Below are 15,745 nucleotides of genomic sequence, written 5' to 3'. Positions count from 1 at the left end.
TAGCTCCCAGTAGTGCATTGCTGCTCCTGCTCTTTATATATGGATAGGAAGTGGAAGCTTAAAAATGCTTGATGATGAAATTCGAGTGTCTTTATCTAATATTCCACCAAATATTCAGAAACTGTGTTCATCCCATCAACCTCATACATCTCATTAAAATAATAAGTAGCTATTGGTGTTATTAAACTTTTTTTAATTCTTGCACATACATACTGTTATTTGTAAATACATTTCATTATTATACAATTGATGTATGTGTCTGTATCTCTTAAAGCAAGTTAGTTTAACCTCCTTTTTTCTAGTACTACTGAATTACTGTGTCGCGAAATGATGTAGGCCTAAAAAGTGTGTCACTAATATAAGAAGTTTGGAAAGCTCTGCTCTATGGGAATAGTGATCCTCTTAGCTGAAGTAGAGATTGCCCCTTCCACCTTAGGAACCGTCTGCCACGACTCTTTAATGGAGTCAGCTATTGGAAACATCTTCTTGAAAATAAGAGATGGAGATAAAGAAATGCCAGGCCTCTCCCACTCCCATTCAATAATCTCTGCAGCACGGTCTGGTAAAGGGAATACCTCCACAGCGGAGGGAACATCGAAGTAGTTGTTCAGTTTACTAGACTTCTTAGGGTTAACTACGACAGTCATGTCGGAGTCATCCAAGGTAGCCAAAACCTCCTTAAGTAACAGACAGGTGTTCCAGCTTAAATCTGAAGGATACAACTTCAGAGTCAGAAGAAGGAATTATACTGCCTGAGTCTGCGATTTCACCCTTGGCTGCTACCGAAGTGTCTTCTTCCTCAGACTTCTGAGAGGAAGCACCCCGAGTAGCCACAACTGGATCAGAAACTTTACTAACTGATTCTTTCAATTTCCTTTTGCACTTTCCCTGCAGCATGGAAAAAGCAGACAGTGCCTCAGATACCGCAGAGGATACCTGGACGGCAATATCTTGCAAAGATACTCCAACCAGAGCTTGAGAAGAAACACAGGGCACTGCATGTGTGGACGACAAAGATTGGGACGATTGAGGAGAAAGCTGCAGCATATCTGATACAGGAGACACCTGAACAGCATACAACTTAGTTAATGGTGGCTGAGTATCAAAAAGTCTATTCCTATACACAAGGTTCTTTCAATACATGAAGAACAAAAAGTAACTGGTGGTTCCACCTGGGAGTCAAAACACAGGCTACATGTAACACTCTGCAAGGCCTCTTGATCCATCTTAATGCTTAATGAGTACAGAAAAATAAAAAAAGCTTTTATTTAACGTTTTTAAGGCTTAACTAAAAAAACGTTACTGCCCCTTTAAATAAAAAATTTTCAAAAAGCTAACTTAAAATCAATAGAACAAATATTGAAAAACACCCCCAGGCACACTCTACACCTGAGCCCTTTTGCTGAGGTGCCTACCTGTCCTGCCGACTGAGTTTAAGGCTTAATTGAAAACACTCCGGTGTTCACTCCAGAACTCCGCAACTAAACGGCTGATGTATCCTCTCTTAGAGCAGAGCCATCGGTCTGAGCTGCATACCACTCGGGAACTCACAGTAAGTAAGTCCGGAAAGCGCGCCTAAACAGGCTGCCACCTCTGAAGAAAATGCCTCACTGTAATCAGGGGCGGTCCCAGCGGTCATGCTGAAATTTTCTAACAGAGAACGCAAAAGAAAAAGCGTGGCCGATTCCTACAGTTAAATGTTAATGGCACACTCCTTATTTCTTACTCAGATCCACCCCGAGTTAAAGACACAAACTGAGCCAAAAAATAAAGTTAATAAAAGCATTAATCACTCCCCAATGTCCACAGTGCCTGCTGTCTGCTCCTCAATTAACCCCCATAGGGGCAATGATGCAACGTCCCCCAGCAGAATTAACTGCTTAAGTGCCAAAGTTTCCCTTTTTGAAGTAAAGAAAAATATTCTTGGCACCTACCTGAACTTCAATCTGTCCAGCAGAAAGATAGCTCACCTGGTTTGAGAGGGTGTCATCCCTCACATGGACCTGTGGAAAAAGAAAGAACCGAGTAAGCTTACTCAGGCTTTCTGAATAGGGCAGCAAAACTGATTGAGAAAACGCAGTGAGGATTGTACCCCACAAGTTCCCAATTGCTTAAAAGCCACCACTGCTCTACTGAAAAGACTGATGTGGGCTACGGCTAGACCCCAGAAAAAATCAGAGCAAACCTACTCTGCTTTAAAATAATAAAACCTTGATTGAAGAAAATCTATCAGACACAGAAAATTTTACCTCCTCCTTGCACCGCAGGCAAATAGAATGACTGTGGTTTGTGGGAAGGGAACTGATACTTAACAGCTTTGCTGTGGTGCTCTTTGCCTCCTCCTGCTGGCCAGGAGTGATATTCCCAACAGTAATTGATGATGATCCGTGAACTCACCGTGTCATTAGAAAGAAATTCTATTTAATGGCCTTCATTTATTAAGCTGTGAATGAAGCTTCGGGGCCCCAGCATTTCAGGCTTGTGCAAGTAAGCCTGAAACTCTAGTTAAGTAGCTGCAGTCTTAAGACTGCTGCTACCTAACCTTTCCGCCAACCTGTGTGTGGTGGATTTCAATCTAACTGTTCTGATCCAATCAGGATGATTGACAGCCCCTGCTCGCATGAGAGGAGGGAGAGCCGGGGAGGATGAGGTTTAAGATAGCCTAGCACATAATAAACATAGCTCTATGTATTTAAAGTAAGTAAGCCAGAATATTTTGTACACAGAATATTAATATCCAAAAGAAGACAGTAACCACAGCTTTTTCATTTTACAATAGTGTTGTTTTTTAAATATTGCACTATATAAAATGTGATTTTAACACAAGGACAAGTTTTTTTACAATGAATGTTTTGGGGATGAGCAGAGTGGTTGGGGTTAACTAAGCAATAACTCTTAGTTGGTGTGGCCAATATTCCCTGTGCGCCGGAGGTTTTTTTCAAATGTTGGTCATTACGCACAAGGAAATACATGAACAGACTATTCTCTAACAAAAATTGGTTACATAGAATTGCAAAATCAACAAATGCATAAAAAGACAATGTAATACTTCTAAATTTAAATGGGAAATGAGCTGTAGATTTTTTCTGACAAGTTTCCAAATACGTAGTACATAGATATACTGTGTAATACTACTCCGTCATTAAGGTTTTCTAGACTTACTCTTGTGTTAAATCCATCTGCGTTCTGAGTAATTTTGTAGAGTTCTGGAAATCTCAACATGCTGTCTTGGCTGCAGCTGCGTTCACAGATTCCCAAAGTAAATGGCGGTAAGGCAGTGAAGATCTGTTAGGACAATAATCGTAATTCTGAATTTTCATAAAAATAAATTAAAATACAACTTAATAAATTGCAATACACTAAGAACATGAAACATAATGCCACTAGGAAATAAGTTCTGGCATTTTTTTGTAGGAAGTATGAGTGGGTGACTATAAGGATACACAAAGCAGGTGCACAAAAAATAATAATAAAAAAAGCACATTTGGCAATTGCTATTATTTCTTTGTGTTCACGAATCCAATCTCCTCAGACCCACAATTCATGGAAAGTAAAATCAGCTTGTGCTTGAAAGCAAAAGAAAAAACTGAAGAGTTGAATCTAACAGACAGTAGCCTTAAGCAGAGTTTTACATATAGGGAGTTAGGGACATAAACAAAACTGAATTGGAAAAAATGTGAAAACCAAAAGAAAGACAGAAGAGATTTTTTTTACCTCAAGAAATGCCTGAAAATGTGATATGTTTTTCTAAATATTTTAACAGTACCAATCAATTCCTATTTTTATTTTTTATTTTTTTTCTTATGGATACTTTTTTTTTATAATCTAAACCGTTATCCAGAAATCCTCTATTTAATATAAAATTTCTTATAAATTGTTTTAAAGTATCAAATGGAGACTAAGAGGCCCATTTATCAAGCTCCGTGTGGAGCTTGAAGGGCCGTGTTTCTGGCGAGTCTTCAGACTCGCCAGAAACACAAGTTATGGAGCAGCGGGCTAAAGACCGCTGCTCCATAACCCTGGCCACCTGCTCTGATGAGGCGGACAGGAATCGCCACAATTCAACCTGATCGAATAAGATCGGGTTGATTGACACCTCCCTGCTGGCAGCCGATTGGCCGCGAGTCAGCAGGGGGCAGCGTTGCACCAGCAGCTCTTTTGAGCTGCTGGTGCAATGCTGAATATGGAGAGCGTATTGCTCTCCGCATTCAGCGAGGTCTTGCGGACCTGATCCGCACTGTCGGATCAGGTCCGCAAGACCTTTCATAAATAGGCCCCTAAATGTCAGGCTGTTCACAAACATAACAAGTAGATTATATCATTTTTAAAAACATTTCCATGAGTATTCATTTGACAAACTAGTCTTTTAAAACATATTTTTTATTTATTTATTTGAATGTATTTTTTATAATGGTGGATTTATAAAAGGAAGAAATGTTCTGCTTCTTTAACTTATAAATTGTACTTTTTAAATAAACATAATCGGGAGCATTTCCCAATAGTGCATTATTAAACTGTGAAAAATAACTACATAGGAGTTATTTATCAATAAAGTTTTGGCTTTTGAAAATTGAATATAGTTTTCTTTTCTAGCTTTGTCTAAGCATTGACTAATACATTTTTGTAATGTTATTAAAATTCAATCCCATTTGTAGGTGCTCATCTGAAGCCTCTTCTTACACTCTTGGTACATGTTGCATCAAGTAATTGAAACAGGACCAGAATATAAGAGCGATCGATCACGATCGATCACGATTGAGACTTACAAGTGATCAAAATTATTGTGCATAAAATGTAACTAAACTCCCCTATGTGGTTGAAAGAAATAGTTTTTTCAATTACTTTTACATGAAATATCAAAATACATTTTGCAGGTTTATCACAATCTTTACTTCCTGGGACCTGCAGTTATGTTCTTTACGCCTACCTCGCCCGGGAGAAGTGTTTTTCAACTCTAGTCCTCTAGTATTCCTAACGGGCCAGATTTTCATGATATCTGAACTAGAGTACAGGTGAAATAATCAGCTTATGGGTGACAGTGGGTTAGTGAACATGGTTACTGATCAGCTGACTATTTCACGTTCTCCAGTTAAGCTATCCGGAAAATCCGGCTTGTTACGGGTACTTGAGTACTGGATTTGAGAAACAATGACCTGGAGTACAGTTATTACACAAGCCACATGGTAGGCTAAAACTCATTGTGGATAGGACATAAATCATCTGCTGTAATGAGTTAATACGGAAGCTTTTATAATATTGGTACGTTTTTATGTAATTTAGAATACACAGATCCCCCAGACAACCTCCCATAACCATGATAAATATAAAAATAAAACATTAACGGCTTCCTCTCCAATACTATTATTAAAGGAACATTAAATTCATTTTCTTTCTGCGATGATTTTAAAAGAGAATTTTAGCATTTATTACAGTTTTTAAAACTGATGTAATTGTGCTAAAAACTAAAACATTTTATATCCAACAAACCAGCTCTGTACAGACACGTGTGTTTAATTTATTATTTGAATTCAAGTTCAATAATTACAGGTCATTCTCAGTTTTCTAACAACACAGAGTACAAAATAAATATTAAATTAATTTTAACTGATTTAGTCTAAATCTTTTTTTTTTTTTAATTACCATATTGAAAAATATAGTAACTTAATCATAAATGTTTAATTAGCAACTTTATTTACAGAAAATTAGGCCAATCATAATTAAAAATAAAAAAATCATATAATTGCATTTTTTCCCCCACAGAGGAATACCACTTGATTTATGGAAAATGTGGTTTTATACTAAATTTATGTGTCACCAACTATTTTAAATATTGGGCACATGTTACATCAGAACAAAATGTGTTTTTCACAATATAGTTCAACATGAAACAAAGTTTTGAGAGTTACTTCTTGGAGATAATTGAGTATGATAAACCTCAGAGACATAAACAGCTAGAAAATTTTACTGTACTTTTACGTGTAATCAAAAACCAAAATGACTCACCACATTGTACAAACCAATGCACCATCGTTCAAACAAAATTTGTCCAGAAAATCCATTAACAAATGCAAACCAAAGCTGAAACATAAGACAGAGGCAGAATATTACATTTTGATATTTCCCTAAATGTTTCCATATATTGAATTGAAATGCATGAAATGTAGACCACCAGCTGTACACAGCTGTTTAATGTTCGTACAACATAATTATCAGTGTTGTTTCAAAATCAATTCAATTCACATTAGACTGTTATGGTAGGTTTGTACATTGAATGATTGTAGTTTGGGGAACCAACTTCTCTTCTGCTTTGTTCATAACATTAACAATAGCAAGTCTGAGTCATTTAAAACAGATGTAAATGGTTTGACTGATTTGTTGATAGACTACCCACAAACACTACACTCTTTTTCTGAAGAACAAACACAGAGTAAAAGAGCGTTTTACCTTTACCAACATATTAGCATGTACAGTTTATCAGTTAAAATTTACAGGAACATAGCATTCTTTTTATTGCATATAAAAGGAGCAATTTTAATAAGTATTTTTTTTTTTTGTGTGAAAATCAAGTGTTTCTGTATTGAATATACTATTTTGTATTCATACTAGTGTAGCCTCGTAACTGTGCATCAATACATTTGTGGGACATGTCTTCTTTTAGCCAGTAAGGAATAGATACCGCAGCATCAACTGTGCACGTGCATTTTTTTCTGCTAATTTCATACAAATGTAAACATTTTAAAATGTTAAAAGAGACCGCACCCTGAGTGGCACTGGCCTTGTGGAAAAGCACGGAAGTTTTTCTAGCTATTGTCCGTCTCAGTGAGTGCGTCTCTCTATTTTCTTTTTTATGTACATTGCTCTTAGATCTCCCTAAGAGTAAAATGGGGAACCAGATATGGACTCCTTGCACACATTCCCTAGAGATATGCAACTGCACCTCACTGACGAGGCCCAAGAGAGGCCGAAACGTACGTCTGGGGTTTATTGTTTGTCTTGTTCAGAGAAGAATTGCCTGGTATTTCGGTGCTGGACTGTCATTGGGCAGGATCAGACTGATATGCTACAGGATATTTTTTCTCTGTGAAAAGGCATAGTGTGCAAAAAGAGACTGCACCCTGAGTGGCACTGGCCTTGTGGACAAGCACAGAAGTTTTTCTAGCTATTGTTCTGTCTCAGTGAGTGCGTCTCTCTATTTTCTTGTTAAAATGTTAAAAAAACTCATTTAAAAAATATAGCAGATATTAACCTGGATTCAATTCTAGTATTCTATATACATTTCTAATTTTCTGAGACTTCATAATGTTTGTGTGTGTGTATATATATATATTTCTAGACATTACACAAGCACAAAGATGACAAAACAGATAAGCAAAATATAGTGATGTAAATCTCCATTAGCAATGATGGTGAACCTTTATGAGTGTCTAAACTGCAAGACAAAAGCAACTTATTTATCTTTAAGTGCAAACATTCGGCTAGATCAAGAGTTTTGTCGGTAGAGCCGTGCGGTGCTAACGAGCCTTTTTGTTTCAATGCTCACTTAAAACAACTCTGGTATTACGAGTTTTCTGAATGGCTTGGTTAGCCTCAGAAAAGTGAGCGTAGAGCAAAATTTAGCTCCACATCTCACCTCGATACCAGTGTTGCTTAAGTCAGTGGTAAGCTGGCTAAACGTGCTAGTGCACGATTTCCCCATAGGAAACAATGGGGCTGAGCCGGCTGGAAAAAAAACTAACACCTGCAACATAAAAAAAAGCAGCGTTCAGCTCCTAACGCAGCCCCATTGTTTCCTATGGGAAAATAAAAAATATGTCTACACCTAACACCCTAACATAACCCCGAGTCTAAACACCCCTAATCTTACACTTATTAACCCCTAATCTGACGCCCCGACATCGTCGCCACCTGCATTATACTATTAACCCCTAATCTGCCGTTCCGTACACTGCCGCAACCTACATTATACCTATGAACCCCTAATCTGCTGCCCCTAACATCTCCGACACCTACATTATATTTATTAACCCCTAATCTGCTGCCCCCAATGTCGCCGCCACCTACCTACAATTATTAACCCCTAATCTGCTGCCCCCAACGTCGCTGCCACTATACTAAATTTATTAACCCCTAAACCTAAGTCTAACCCTAACCCCCCCTAACTTAAATCTAATTTAAATAAATCTAAAGAAAATTACTATTATTAACTAAATTATTCCTATTTAAAACTAAATACTTACCTATAAAATAAACCCTAATATAGCTACAATATAACTAATAGTTACATTATAGCTATTTTAGGATTTATTTTTATTTTACAGGCAACTTTGTATTTATTTTAACTAGGTAGAATAGTTATTAAATAGTTATTGACTATTTAATAACTTCCTAGTTAAAATAAAGACAAATGTACCTGTAAAATAAATCCTAACCTAAATTACAATTACAGCTAACACTACACTATAATTAAACTAATTACCTAAACTACCTACAATTAATTACAATTAAATTAAATAAACTAAATTACGAAAAAAAACGCACTAAATTACAGAAACTAAAAAAAGAATTACAAGAATGTTAAACTAATTACACCTAATCTAATCCCCCTAATAAAATATAAAAGCCTCCCAAAATAATAAAATTCCCTACCCTATACTAAATTACAAATAAAAGGGCCTTTTGCGGGGCATTGCCCCAAAGTAATCAGCTCTTTTACCTGCAAAAAAAAACACAATACCCCCCCAAAATTACAACCCACCACCCACACACCCCTACACTAAAACCCACCCAATCCCCCCTTAAAAAAACCTAACACTAACCCCCTGAAGATCACCCTACCTTGAGCCGTCTTCACCCAGCCGGGCACAAGTTGTCCTCCATAAGTCTTCATCCGATCGGGGCAGAAGAGGTCCTCCAGATGGCAGAAGGCTTCATCCAGGTGGCATCTTCAATTTTCAACATTCCGGAGCAGAGCGGGTCCATCTTCAATCCAGCCGACGTGGAGCATCCTCTTCAAACGAAGTCCTAACGAAGAATGAAGGTTCCTTTAAATGACGTCATCCAAGATGGCGTCCCTTGAATTCCGATTGGCTGATAGAATCCTATCAGCCAATCGGAATTAAGGTAGGAAAAATTCTATTGGCTGATGTAATCATCCAATAGGATTGGCCTCACATTCTATTGGCTGATTGGAACAGCCAATAGAATGCGAGGTCAATCCTATTGACTGATTGGATCAGCCAATCGGATTGAACTTCAATCCGATTGGCTGATTACATCAGCCAATAGGATTTTCCTACCTTAATTCTGATTGGCTGATAGGATTCTATCAGCCAATCAGAATTCAAGGGACTCCATCTTGGATGACGTCATTTAAAGGAACCTTCATTCTTCGTTAGGACTTCGTTTGAAGAGGATGCTCCGCGTTGGCTGGATTGAAGATGGACCCGCTCCGCTCCAGAAGGATGAAGATAGAAGATGCCACTTGGATGAAGCCTTCTGCCATCTGGAGGACCTCTTCTGCCCCAATCGGATGAAGACTTCTGCCGTATGGAGGACCACTTGTGCCCGGCTGGGTGAAGACGGCTCAAGGTAGGGTAATCTTCAGGGGGTTAGTGTTAGTTTTTTTTAAGGGGGATTGGGTGGGTTTTAGAGTAGGGGTGTGTGGGTGGTGGGTTGTAATGTTGAGGGGTATTGTATTTTTTTTTTTGCAGGTAAAAGAGCCGATTACTTTGGGGCAATTCCCCGCATAAGGCCCTTTTAAGGGCTATTTGTAATTTAGTATAGGGTAGGGAAATTTTTATTTTGGGGGGCTTTTTTATTTTATTAGGGGGATTAGATTAGGTGTAATTAGTTTAAAATTCTTGTAATTCTTTTTTTTTCTTGTAATTTATTTTATTTAATTTAATTGTAATTAATTGTAGGTAGTTTAGGTAATTAGTTTAATTATAGTGTAGTGTTAGGTGTAATTGTAATTTAGGTTAGGATTTATTTTACAGGTAAATTTGTCTTTATTTTAACTAGGAAGTTATTAAATAGTTAATAACTATTTAATAAATATTCTACCTAGTTAAAATAAATACAAAGTTGCCTGTAAAATAAAAATAAATCCTAAAATAGCTATAATGTAACTATTAGTTATATTGTAGCTATATTAGGGTTTATTTTATAGGAAAGTATTTAGTTTTAAATAGGGATAATGTAGTTAATGATAGTAATTTTATTTATATTTATTTAAATTATATTTAAGTTAGGGGGGTTTAGGGTTAGGGGTTAATACATTTATTAAAGTGATGTCTGGTCGGCAGATTAGGGGTTAATAATTGTAGGTAGGTGGCGGCGACGTTGGGGGCGGCAGATTAGGGGTCAATAAATATAATATAGGTGTCGGCGATGTTAGGGGCAGCAGATTAGGGGTTCATAGGTATAATATAGGTGGCGGCGATGTCCGTTCGGCAGATTAAGGGTTAAAAAATTTAGTTTAGTGTTTGCGATGTGGGGGACCTCGGTTAAGGGGTTAATAGGTAGTTTATGGGTGTTAGTGTACTTTTTAGCACTTTAGTTAAGATCTTTATGTTCCGGCGTTAGCCCATAAAACTCTTAACTACTGACTTTCAAATGCGGTAGGAGTCTTGACAGGAGAGGGTCTACCGCTCACTTCTTCCAAGACTCGTAATACCAGCGTTATGCAAATCCCATTAAAAAGATAGGATACGCAATTGACGTAAGCGGAACAAAAGTAAGCGGTACACCTGTACCTGCAGGACTCGTAATACCAGCGGGCGTTAAAAAGCAGCGTTGGGACCTCTCAACGCTGCTTTTTAAGGCTAACGCAAGAATCGTGATCTAGCCGATTGCAATTAAACCTGAATACCATTTTTTTAAATAGAAAAACACTTCATACAACTGTCTGGGCTAATTAACTGCTTTTGCCTTAAAATAAAAATACAAAAAAATATGTTTCAATTATACATACTGTTGAGAGAGAGAAAGAGAGTGAGAAAGAGAGAAAGAGGGAGAAAGATAGAAAGAGGGAGAGAGAGTGAGAAAGAGAGAAAGAGGGAGAGAAAGTGATAGAGATAGAGAGAGAGGGTGAAAGAGAAAGAAAGTGTAAGAGACAGAGAAAGAGAGAGAACGAAAAAGAGAGACAGAAAAAAAGAGAGAAAGAAAAACAGAGAGAATGAAAAGAAGAGAGAGACAGAGAAAGAGACAAAGCAAAGAGAGAAAGTAAGAGAGAGAAAGAAAAAAAAAAGAGAGAGTGTGTGTGTGAGAGAGCGAGAGAGAGAGAGATGTTTCAAGGGTAGTTTAACAGGGCACCAGTACTTCCTGTGTGATTTCTGCATTTTAATAATCTCCATCTTCCCAGCTGCCAAACACTCTATGTTGCTCATTTACAAACACTTAAGCAGTAAAAAATCATTTTAATCCTAAATACATCTTTTTTTTTTTGATGACCTCCAGAAGTGTACATTGTGTTCCCATACTAGAGTAGCAAATGATAGTGCCTTTGTCTGGGTATGCAAGTCAAATAGTCAAAGCCACAAGGTACATCACATACCACAGTGTAGCGGATCATGTCCGCCCGACATCGCTAAATACCGACAGCATACGATGTCAGCATTTAACATTGCACAAGCATTCCTAGTGAAATCCTTGTGAAATGCTGCTCCCTTCAGATTCGCGGCCGCTAGCAGGGGATGTCAATCATCCCGATCATATCTGATTGCTATCCGTCACCTCTTATGAACGCTGCTTCTTAACTCTTGTTTCCAGCGATCTGGAAACATCGGGGGTAGATTGCAACATCCGCTGCTTGTTAAATCTTACCCTTAAATGAGGCTGCTGGCATAGCACGGAGCCTACATGTTGGAACATTGCTTTATGGTGAAGTGGGGCTACATCAGCAAGACAAGAGAACCGCTTCCATTTACACCAGCAGGGAGACACACTAGCAAACAAGCAACTACACAAACCAATTACATTAAAATAAACCACCAGCCCCCTCCTAAGAGCTGCATTACCCGGCCAGTCTGCCTTTGGCAAGAATCTTAATTCCTCAGCTGCTGCTGCTTGCTCTTTAGCACCCCGGTGCTATCACCGTTTGCGCATGCTTCCTGGTGAGGGTAGTTTGGTGGGCTGAGTTACTACTGTGATGCTCCGCCTGCGTAGTTTGTGTGGGGCCTGCCACACGAGTCCCTTAAACAACCGGAAGCAATGTTTGCAGACTTATAACTCACATGCCAACAGCCTCTGTGTGCCAGCTGTGGCAAACCTGTCATAGGTTCACCATTGCTGACCAATGGAATAATAGAAAATAGCAATACAATGCAAAATCTTCTTGTCCAGCCAACTCCCTAACACTGTGAGATGCAACTAAAAGTTTACCAGAAAAAAATGCAAAAAAGCAACTAGATAGAAAAAGTGCAAGTCCACTGCTGTTCACAAAATGCCTATGATTAAACGGACATGAAACCCAATAGTTTTCTTTCACAATTCATTAACAAGATTCCAATTTACTTCTACAAATAAATGTATTTCATTCTCATGGTATTCTTTGTTGAAGATCATACTTAGGTAGGTAGTGTGCACGTCTCTGTCTAGTGCTTTTGCAAATGTATATGGTTGCTAAAGAGAAACTGCTGCCATATAGTGATCCAGACATATGCACGCTTTTGAGCCTACCTACTTGCTTTTCAACAAAGGCTACCAAGATAATGAAATATATTTGATAACATCAGTAAATAGGATTATTTTTTTTAACGGTACCTTCTGAACCATGAACTGAAAATGTTGGCTTTCATGTTGCTTTAGTTGGAATGAAACTTATAACTCAGTACTATATTATACTCCATATGTCCCACTGCATTATCCTGCATGTAAGAATACATGTTTAGTTGTATTGAGCATTACATTTTTCTTTAGTGTAGATCTAGCAAAACTAGTTAAGTGTGTGTTGCTTGACACACAAAAGATAAAAACAGCTGCGGAAGCACAGGAAGCAATCGCTACTTTCTGTGAATGAGCAGGGAATGGCTTGTGATTGGCTGTACTGCCTGCCGCTCCTGAATTAAAAAATGGCGTGGCCATGGAATAAGGAGCTTGATGCCCCTTGCTTCCGGCGAGCCTTCAGGCTCTGAAGACTGCTGCTCCATAACTTGTCCGCCTGCTGTGAGGCCGCGGACAGAAATCAACCTGATCGAATACGGGTTGGGAGCGGCATTCACAAGAACTGCTGTTGCAATGATAAAGCTACTTCGTATCATGTCCACTCTCACATTGATAATTTGGCCCCAAAGGGTATAAAATACATAATAATAATGGGCTTCAGCCACTTTTATCAGGAACAATACACAATACTCAAGGCAGTTTTAATGTGCAATATATATATATTTTTTTTTATTAACATTTCATTTCCAGTTGAAAACTGCATAGCAAAAACAATGTATAAAATAAAATATATATTTACATTATTTAATTGTTAGCACAATTTACAAGGTTTTGGAAACTAACAACAGTTCAGGGATATACCCTTTGAAAAGCCTGCTGAAATTCATATTCTACATCTTTACTGAGGCCAATTAAAGGGACAATAAAGCAATTTTCACTGCACTTGAAATAGAGCAATTTATAATGTAATACAGTGTTTCTTTTTTTTTTTTTTTGTAACCAATATTTTTGCCCTGTCAATGTTTATCAACAAAACAGTGAGAATTCTGCCAATTACCCAGGGATCTTTTATGCCACAGATACATTTTACACTTTCGGTGATAATTACATAAAAACACAACTTGCACTTCATTATATACTTCAATATGGTTTGCATTATGTATTTTTGTATACACTTCAAAATATTCAAACTTTAATGATTATCACAACAATGTGTTTGAATTGCAGTATTTATTATTGTACAAAGATGTATTGCTCAGGCTTGGTATAACACAAAACTAGGCTTTCATCGTCAATTTAACAGATGACTTAAGATGTTGATTTGTGAGAGACTCTCATGTGACTAGCAGGTTGTCACTGAATTCCCTCAGCTCATGCCTATTTCCTGTCCACTTTATTTTTTAAAGTATAGTACTTATTAAGTTAGGTTCATATGACTTACTCCTTTTCCTATCTAATAAAATCATTTCTCAGCAGAGAGGCTGAATTAATTCTGCAGTATTTCCTTAGCAAGGTCAGTTTAGGTCTAGAGTAGATGTCCCCTTAGGATTTATTAGAATGGAAAATTGAACTACCAGCTTCTATAACAAGCCTTTGCCCCTTAGTAGGAAAGAAAATCCATTTTTATTCTCCTTGGGTTTTCAGCTCAATGGAAAAAAAACCGCTCATAACATTTTGACAATGTTTGGCAGTTAGAGAAAACAGCATGACTGGTAATTAGTGAGTCTATGGCCCAAAAGAGTTGCAGCGTCTGCAAGGTCTTTAACAGCTGCGCTCCTCCGTCATACTTAGCATAATCAGAGTGTTACTTCAATTTAATGATCTTTTCTCGGATTACAATTCAAATCACTCAGACAAGAAGCTGTAGCTTTTTAAGAGTTACCAAATTTCTGTCCACAAAAGTAACTGGAAATGACACTAAAACTTGACGCACATCTATCTATAAAATGGAGTTAACCCCTTGACTACTGATACAGTCTATTCCTGTCATAGAACTGTGACGTCATACATACAGTTATATCCCTCTGGTTTTTTTTATAGGGACATTAAATACATTTATTTATTAGTAAAAAACACCTTGAGATTATAAAATAAGTAAAATATTTCAATACCCTTCTACATGTCTGTCCTTAATTAGCTTCAGCAATGAGATAATAAACTGCCAAAATGAAAGTGGCTAGCCTTGTCTATCCCAAAAACCTCTCTGGATTTGCTCTTCCAACTAAGGCAAACAATTGGGGATTTTGTCCATTGAAAACATTGGCAGCAAGGTGTTAATATGTTCAAAAGACATTCACACTTGGCTGATATGTTAATCAATTACAAGGAAAGAGAAAAGTCTTACAATTACAAGGTATTTTGTATACCTTTAAAGGGACAGTCTAGTCAAAATTAAACTTTCATTATTCAGATAGGACATGTAATTTTAATCAACTTTCCAATTTACTTTTATCATCAAATGTGCTTTTTTTTCTCTTAGTATTATTAGTTTAAACTAAACATAGGTAGGCTCATATGCTAATTTCTAAGCCTTTAAGGGCTGCCTCTTATCACAGGCTTTCTAAATTCCTTTTCAACACAAAGAGACTAAAAGTACACGTGGGCCATATAGATAACACTGTGTACAGGCACAGGGAGTTATTTAAGATTTAGCACAAAACAATGCTAACTGCAAGACAATAGAGGGGTTAAGCAACTTTCTAATTTACTCCTATTATCAATTTCTCTTTGTTCTCTTGCTATCTTTAATTTAAAAAGCAGGAATGTAAAGCTTAGGAGCCGGTCCACTTTAGGTTCAGCACCCTGGGTAGCGCTTGCTTATTGGTGACTACATTCAGCCAACCAATAAGCAAGCGTAACCCAGGTTCTGAACCAAAAAATGTGCCGTCTCCTAAGCTTTACATTCCTGCCTTTTAAATAAATTGTGTCCAATAAAGTGTACAGCACCCAGGTAAGGTTTCCGATGCACACGGAAAAAAGGGGTACTGTTAACCCCTTACAACTCCAGCAAACAAAGACTCCACAGCACCATATATTTTTCAGTTTTTATTATGCTTCTTTTCACATAGAGGTACAAATGTAT

The 15,745-nt window shown here is 37.5% G+C and overlaps 1 protein-coding gene across 1 annotated transcript in view; it reads right to left on the bottom strand.

The window, feature by feature from the left end:
* The window catches only part of ATP8A2 (ATPase phospholipid transporting 8A2), a 1,256,305-nt gene that overhangs the window by 408,976 nt on the left and 831,584 nt on the right, over positions 1–15,745 (bottom strand). The window contains exons 26-27 of the mRNA XM_053705572.1: positions 6,004–6,078; positions 3,163–3,285 (exon numbers count right to left, since the gene is read on the bottom strand). Coding sequence (XP_053561547.1) covers positions 3,163–3,285; positions 6,004–6,078 — 198 coding nt within the window. The remainder of the gene's footprint in view (positions 1–3,162; positions 3,286–6,003; positions 6,079–15,745) is intronic.

The sequence above is a fragment of the Bombina bombina genome, chromosome 3, assembly GCF_027579735.1.
Source record: "Bombina bombina isolate aBomBom1 chromosome 3, aBomBom1.pri, whole genome shotgun sequence".
Taxonomy (NCBI): Eukaryota; Metazoa; Chordata; class Amphibia; order Anura; family Bombinatoridae; genus Bombina; species Bombina bombina.
This window is presented reverse-complemented; position numbering and strand designations above follow the sequence as displayed.